Source organism: Malurus melanocephalus, unplaced genomic scaffold, assembly GCF_030028575.1.
Source record: "Malurus melanocephalus ecotype Western Australia unplaced genomic scaffold, MMel_1.1 scaffold_660, whole genome shotgun sequence".
NCBI lineage: Eukaryota > Metazoa > Chordata > Aves > Passeriformes > Maluridae > Malurus > Malurus melanocephalus.
This window is the reverse complement of record NW_026623892.1, coordinates 24,843-33,079: the sequence shown is the minus strand read 5'-3', so window position 1 is coordinate 33,079 and position 8,237 is coordinate 24,843. Positions and strand designations below refer to the sequence as shown.

The 8,237-nt window shown below is 50.1% G+C and overlaps 1 protein-coding gene across 1 annotated transcript in view; it reads left to right on the top strand.

The window, feature by feature from the left end:
- VEPH1 (ventricular zone expressed PH domain containing 1) overlaps positions 1 to 1,564 on the top strand; it is a 44,707-nt gene extending 43,143 nt beyond the window's left edge. Inside the window, exon 14 of the mRNA XM_057383808.1 lies at positions 1,551 to 1,564. Coding sequence (XP_057239791.1) covers positions 1,551 to 1,564 — 14 coding nt within the window. The remainder of the gene's footprint in view (positions 1 to 1,550) is intronic.
- The last annotated feature ends 6,673 nt before the right edge of the window (positions 1,565 to 8,237 follow it).

The following is an 8,237-nucleotide window of genomic DNA, read 5'->3' as shown; positions in this document are numbered from 1 at the left end:
CAGAGAATTATTTTAAATATTTAACTGGTTTGACTTTTTCCTGCTTTTGCTCCACTTTATAATGGAATGTAAATTTAAAATTTTATTTTCCTTTTTTTTTTTTTAATTCTCCTCTGCATTCTGTAACTTTTTAGAATTTCTGCAAATCTGGTAAATTCCCAGTTTGTTTGATTTTCTTTGTTACTGTCAAATGATTCCAAAGTGGAGGAAATGCTGTGGAAGAGACTGAAAGAAAAAGAGGTGGGGGGAAAAGAATGAGAAACCTGCAAGTGAAGAAATGAGCTCAGAAATCACTCAAGGCTAAGTAGAAATAAAATTTGAACATTTTCCAAACTAGCAAAATATATTTTTTGGAAAAAAATTGTTGCCAGACATGTGGAAAAATGAGGAAAAAATTCTTTTTCCTGTAACATGTATCTTCCACTGAGTGGACGCAGGTTTGGAGCAGGGAACGTGCAGGAGGATGCTGAGGCCACACGTGGGCTCATCACAGGGACTGCAGGCTGGGGAGCAAATCTAAAAAGCTCCAAATTGGCTCCAGACTTCCTGATGCTCTTGGGAGAGAGCCTGAAATGTTCAAATTCCTGAAAATCCTTGTATTGACCAAACCATGGAGATGAGTGTCAGATCATGGAATGTGGCGAAGCGATCAGAGCCTTGTTAAAGGCAAATCCAGTTACAGAAGCTGTGCAATTCCACAGGCCAGACTCAGTGGGAGATTTCCACAGGAGAATCCTCTGGGACATGAGCAAAGGAGGTTTTGTTCATTTAATTTTCAATACCTGGACCAACAAATCCTCACCTCGCCCACAGACGCAACACCGAGTCCATGGGGCATTAAATCATTTACAGGGATGTGGATTTATGGTGTTGAGTTCCAGAATCACATCCTGCAATTCCCCCTGGGTTCACCCACCCTGGCCATCATCACCAGCTTTTACAGAGACAGGAGCTGAGTGTCCCCTGCCACCTCAAATGACACCATCGATGTCACGATGTCATAGATGTCACGATGTCACCGATGTCACGATGTCACCGAGGGGATGGCACAAACGGGCTCTGCCTCACCTGCTGTCCCCAGCCTTGTCCCCAGCTCTTGGCTCTCACCAGGCACTCTCATCCTTCCTTCAGCCTCCTGTGATGGGAACAATATGGAAGGCAGAGCTCTGGAGCTGGAGCCACCCCGGCTGCTGTGCCAGAAAATCCTTCCCCAAAATAGGGAGCTCAGGCACACTTCTCCTGACTTCAATTAAAAGTTGGAGGAAAATGAAAGGGAAATTCAGCTGGCAACTTCCTCCAGCCACCCTCCTAAAAGGAGAAACACAGAGATCATCAATGCASTGGAGGATGAGAGCAGGGGGCTTCTCAAGCAAATGTATAAATAGCTTTTATTGGTTTTCAAACAACATGTATCGAAACACTCTGGATTTAAACATCCAAAGCGTTTTGGATTTAAATATCCACCTGGAGCATGTTGGTAGCCCTGCCCATGTCCCTGCCCATGGCAGRGGTGGCACTGGGTGAGCTTTGAGCCCTCCAACCCACACCAGGCTGCGATTCCTGAAGGGAACATGGTCCTCACAGCTGCTCCCAGGCCCAGTTACACCACGAGTAACAACAGCAGCTCCTGCAGCTCAGAGGAACGTGAAGGACAAGGCAATTCCATGGTAAGWGCTTGTAAGATAAAGATGAAAATGAGTGATATTTAGCCAGGCAAATGATAGCYAATCATTGACTGCTTTAACAAATGGAACTACCTCAGCTAATTCTTTGTTGCTCTCAAGAAAATCATTGTCTTTCAAATATTCTATTTTGTTCTATTATTCCCTGATAAGTTCCTGTGCTCCTTCTTGTGCGGACTTTGCAAACAGTTCTTTCTGATCCTACCTGGGCCGTGCTGGTCAGTTTTTTTTGCCCAGACAGGCAGAGATGGGATGGGATGGGATGGGATGGGATGGATGGGATGGGATGGGATGGGATGGGATGGGATGGGATGTTGGGGTCACACCCTCAGCGTCAGGGACAAACCAGAGCCTTCACCCACGAACCTCCTGCTTGAATTGTTCTTCCCTCCCCAGTGCTGAGCTGCCTGTGCTTGAAAACAAAAATTAACCTTTTTTTTGCCATTTTTGCTGTGCTGCTGAGCCCCTGGTGGGCCACATTTTCCAGACCCAGCAGGATTTCCAAAGCCACACTGGCCGGGTGTGCGCCCCAAGCCCCCCACACTCCCGGAGCCTCCACCGGACGGGATTTCCTCGAAATACAAACACGAACCATGGGCTGTGCACCAGCACTGCCTCCCCAGGGTGTGTTTGTGAGAGCTGAGCCCGGCTCTGGGAMGCTTTCCAAGGAAATGTTACCCTGCAATTCCCCCCTCCTCCCCGAACAGAGYGTTCCCCAGCGCGCTGGACAGGGATGGAGCGGAGCAGCCGAGGGATCGCGGCATGGGGACAGATGGAATAAATGCACGTTCTTTCTGCAGCTATTCCAGCTCCCAGCTCAGCCACCCACGGGACCAACCTTGCCTGCTTCTTGTTGACAAGTGCTCTAATTCATCCCGATGCCGATGACTAATATTCCTCGGGTAAAATCCTTCACCTCGCCGAGGTCAAACGCACAATTCCCATTAACTCTAATAGGGCCAAGGCTTTTTTTGGGTCCCTGCGTGTCCTGGTGGGACCTTCAGAGCTCCCTGCCCTCCCTGGGCTTGGCCAGCTGCAGAACACAACCCCTTCCCTCCCCATGACACTCTGCAGCACCTGCTTGGCAGCCAGCAGTATTTTGGTGAGAAAAGCTGCTTCCCGAACTTTCAGCAGCATCAGGAACCGGCAGTGCCTCCAGCAGCCTGCACCGAGGCCATCCCATGGGACTGGGGGATGTGACCACCCCATAACATCAGGAACCAGCAGTGCCTCCAGCAGCCTGCACCGAGGCCATCCCGTGGGACTGGGGGATGTGACCACCCTGTAACATCACCTCTGCTGTTTGGGGGCAGCGACAGAATTCCTGTGGCTTTTCGTGCTCCAGTGGCAGGAGGAAACAAGAAATGGGGTTTGAAAGGGTTTTTTTTCCATAGAAACAGGAGAGATGCCTGCAGCAGTTAGGAAGGGTTTGTGCTGCACCTGTGAAGGAGCGGGACGTTGATGAATTARATGTCAAATCACAGCTCCATTGAGTTGGCTCAGTTATTCCATAAATCTCCCCGTTGTCTAATTAGGCAAAGAAAGAACCAACCTCAGACTGGATTCATTTGACTGAAATGAATCACTGAAATGACCTGGAGCTCTCCGAACAGTTTGTGATGGGGTTGGGTTTGCCAGGACGTGGATGTCCCTGGCTGGCCCCACCTGGGACCCCAACCCAGGACCCCAACCCAGGACCCCCACCCAGGACCCCCATCCAGAACCCCAACCCAGGATCCCAACCCAGAACCCCAACCCAGGATCCCAACCCAGGACCCCCACCCAGGATCCCAACCCAGAACCCCCACCCAGGACCCCCATCCAGAACCCCAACCCAGGATCCCCACCCAGGATCCCAACCCAGAACCCCAACCCAGGATCCCCACCCAGGATCCCAACCCAGAACCCCAACCCAGGACCCCACCCCGGACCCCCCGTGCCCCCGCCCAGGGTCTCTGTCCCACCCCAGTGATCCCAGTCCCAGCCCCTCCAGGAGATCCCCCTGGCCCCAGGGAGCCCTGGCAGCTCTCACACGGTGCCAGGACATCAAAAGATTTTGATTTATTTGCTTCTACCACAATGGACATTGTAGTATAAATGTTCTGTCCATCTCCTGGGGATGTCAGCTCCCCATTCCTGAAGTGTCCAAGGCCAGGCTGGGTGGGGCTTGGAGAAACCTGAGCTAGTRGAAGRTGGCCCTGCCCAGGGAACAGATGGGCTTTGGGTCCCTCCCAACCCAAACCCTTTTATCATTCTATGATAATCCTGTGTTTGACTAACTGCACCGTTTAGGACACACCGAAATCAGCTGTTTTTTTTAGGACAAAGTAAATCCACATTTCCACAATAGCTATTGTTTGTGGCTGTTGTTCAAGAGCCAAGCTTTGCCTCCTGACCTCTGCCCCTGCCCTTCCCTTCAGGCTCCTCCTCAGCAGGAAAATCAACACGGACATGTGGTGGCTGTGTGTCTGAGAGGGGATGGATGGGGACTCTGGATCYGAGGGCTCCTTCCCAGCCAGCCCAGGCTTTTGTGGCAGTGTCAGAGCAGGTGGCTCGCTGGGGTTGGTGGCACCGCAGCCACTCCCGGGCACTGCTCAGCCACTGCCTTGGATGTGGTTTCACCACCCAGGGAGTGGGTAAAGGTCACTGAAAATCCCACAGAAGGAACACCAAAGCCTCCAGGTCAGGAGCAACAAACCCTGCTTTCCACTGGCAGCTCCTGCTGGAAAAGMTGTGTCTGTAAGAGGGTCCTTTGTTTGTAGGGATTTTCCATAAAGGATAACTTTGCGTTACCCCATAACGCTCCTGACAAAGGCTCAGGCCCTGCCTTTGGTGGAGAGAGGCTTTCTSTGAGGGTAAACAACAGGAGAAGGCCACGTGTCACGGAGCAGATCTGAAACCAGAGGGCTCWGCCTGGTGTGCTCTGGGGCCTCCAGCCCAAGGGAAAACATTGGTGGCCAGGGGTGTTGTTTTTGCTTTGAAGGAGCGAGTGTGAGGATCCTTTGCTCCAGTGCAGGTGGTGCTCAGGCAGAGCAGAGCCTGTTTGTCCAGCTGTCCATGGCTGTGCCTCAGCACACAGAATCACAGCCCTGCAATGGGCTGSCTCACAGGGACCTCAAAGGCCACCTCATCCCAAAGAGCAAAGAGCTCTAGGGACAGGCTTGTTCTGCTCCAGTCAGCCGAGGAAAGGGGCAATAATTTGGGGGAGCCCAGCCTGTGCAATACATCAGTCTGAAATCCTAAATTGGTTATTTTGGTGTGGTGTGGGCATGGGAGAGACAGAACTGCTCAAGGCATGGCTGAGACTTTCAGCTGCCTGAGTCATTCCACTTTTCTATTAAGCTCCAGTGCAGTGAAAATGATAATTATAGGTAATTGTAACTTTTCTCTTGATAATTGTGTCTGAAAAAGGGCTTAAAGGGATCAACCAAATTATGCTGATCCCTTCTGGAGCTCCACTGTGCCACCAGAGCAGACACCCAGCATGGCTGGAGCGTAGAATCACCAAGCGCTTGGTTCTGCTGCACAGCAGGGTCAGAATATTCCTTCCAACCCTCCTGGCAACACCTCCAGGCACTAAAGGGCCTCAAAATCAGAATTAACACACTTGGAACCTGCCATCATCCTTGAGTAGCACAGTCCAAATTGCACAGTCCAAATTGCACAGTCCAAATTGCACAGTCCACTTCCAAGGGCAGGAGAAATGTGGAATTTCCCTTTTAAAGTTCCCTGAGCTTCCCATCCTCTTCCTGGAGGGGCTGAGCCCCTCTGCTGCCCTTCCCTGCTCGGGGAGGATCAGAACTGCGGGATCCACTCCCTCCTTCTGTATAACCTGTCAAAGCTGCTGGAGACAGGCACGACACCGTGGGTGCTATTTTGATTTTTTTTCCAGTTTAATTCACCTCAAAATTGAGTTTTASCTGAGGTCACACACAAATGCTGTGAAGTTTTGGGTTGTTTTGCAGTRAAGTGCTGCCTCCTGCTGGGTAAAGGCCCTGTAAAAGAGACAGCTCAGTAATTTATTAGAGTTTCTTTCACCTGAACTTTGCAAAAGCCTTTGCAGAGATTGCTGAACATTATTATTGCATATACTTGCCAAAACTCATGTTTTAATAGTTCAGGGAAATACTAGAAAATTATATTGCCAGTCTTTCCAGAAACTAGAGAAAGCTTAAAGCATTTTGAAGCATCTTCTAGTTCAGACTGATCTGTTCCCAAAATAACTGACAGAATTGCTCAATAGTGTTGACAGAAGGAAATTTTTATTAAAGAAAAGCCTTACTCTAATATAGGACACTGTACTCTGTGGGGGAGCTTTGCTCATAAAGGTAGAAATACCTATTTCTGTCAATCCTTACCAAAATGTCTTCCCATATCCCTATAAAAGACCTATTAAYATGATTTTTGAAATTAATTTTATTCCCTTGTGYAATTCCCTTAACTAACAGGAACTGAAAACATTCAGAGATATGGATATCCCAGGCTGAATTTAAACACCAGCACACCCTGGCAATGTTCACCTTGTGTAAGTTAAATACCAGTTCTCTCTTGGTGCTCTGGGGATGGGGAGCTTATTGATGACACCTAGAACTAATTACTAAAAAAACCAAATCCTTCTGTTACAAGTGGCTTCTGGGCTGTCAGTGGCAGTGTCTGCTGTGTTCAGTATTGCTGTTGTTATATCAGAAAGGAAAATCTGGCCCACTTATTCTCACTTTGACTTCCCTCCCTTTCTGCTGGGAAGGTTCTCGGTGTCCATGTCCCTTTTGCCTGTCCTGAGGCTGATGGGGTGATACAAAAATAACCCTCCTGAGGCTTTTCTGCAAAGTCCCAAYAACCCACTAGATGGCAAACAACCCCTTGAAAAAGCCCACAAATACAGCTGCTTTRGATAAACAAAGCCAGTAAAATTCACCACTGGCAAATTGCTAATGGAATTATGTTTTGGCGTTTAGTTAACCCCAGACGACAGTGAAGTTTGTCCATAAAACGTTAGTAAAATATTACAGTAAAAGCTGTTTCACATTCCTGAAWGCTGAGGTACAATTTGAGCTTTTACCTGGAATGGTTTGGGTTGGRAGGGACATTTCAAAGGACACCWCCCACTGTCCCAGGCTGCTCCAGCCCCAATGTCCAGCCTGGCCTTGGGCRCTSMMAGGGATCCAGGGGCAGCCACAGCTGCTCTGGGCACYCTGTGCCAGGGCCTCAAACCCTCCCAGGGGGGAATTTCTCCCCAATATCCTTCCTGAATTCACCCTCTCACTTTTGTCAGTGTGATGCACACCTCAGAGAGATTGTGCTATTTTCTGCACTGCCCCACTCCACCCGCAAGGACAGAATTTCACACTTTATTGCAATCAACAGGAAATTTGCCACTGACTCAGAGTTCAGAGGAGATTTCACTCAGATACTGCAGGAGAAATGAAGTTCCTGATAGAGCAGTAGATGAAAAGGCAAGGACCTGATGGCCCTGATCTTTCTGCTGTGAATCATTCTCTGAGGAGGAAAAAATAGCAGAAAAGACCTCTCGAGGTTAAGGGGACACTTGAAAATGCTTTAAAAGCAGAACAAACTTGCAAAGCCRTGAAGAAATGCTTGAAGAGCTCACAGACCATGACAGGAATTCATTCCTACAGGGAGAGAAGGGGCCCGCTGCCATCACCCCCAGCTCTGCTCTTTGCTTTGCCAATTGCTATTTGAACACTTGGATGATAGAAGTTACGACTTGTTTAATATTAAAGCAGCCTTTTTCAYTTATACACACAAAGGGCTCCTCCTCACTAGCAGAGCAGTGAGCTGTGACCACAAAACCCCAGCAGCAGAGGCTGTGCAGCYCCTCCCAGCCCTTCCAGAGCAGTTCTGAAGAGCCCCAGAGCCTTCCTGTTCACTCTGACCATGCACACAGACAGCTCTGCTCCTCCTGACCTCACCTTACCCTCCCTGTGCTGCTCACAGCTCAGTGATGCAAACAGCAAAGGGTGAAGTGGTGAAAGATGTGCTCGGTGTTTACATGAGGTGAGGCATCTGTGCAGCAGCCGTGTGTGTGCAGGGGAAGCACCTGCTGGGGCCACGGGCTGTTTCCTGCCCGTGCAGCTGCTCTGTGGCCAGCACATCACAGGTTTGGGGTGCCAGCCCTGTCCCCAGCAGCAGGATGTGGCCTCGGTGTGCTCGCACGGGGCTCACAGATGCTCCAGAGCTGWGCTGTGCCCGAGGAGCCTGGCTGGGACAGGCACCTGTGGCTCTGCTGCACAGCCAGGTGCCTCTGCCACTGCAGTGTCCCTCTGGGGCTGTGCCAACACAGCCTGGATGCTTTCCAACACAGGAAACTCCCCAAGCTCCCTCCTGAGCAGGAGGCAATTCCTGGGTAAAGCTATTCCGTCTGAAACAGAGGTAACTCAGGAATGCCCAAAGCTCAGCCTGGAGGAGGACAGCACGTGGGAAGCTGGGCTTTGCAGGGTGAGTGTCACACTCATGGCAGAGCCMGAGACTGCCCTTGGTGGCCTGTCCATGTCCTCATGTTCCTCAGCTCCCAGAGGTGGCCTGTCCATGTCCCCA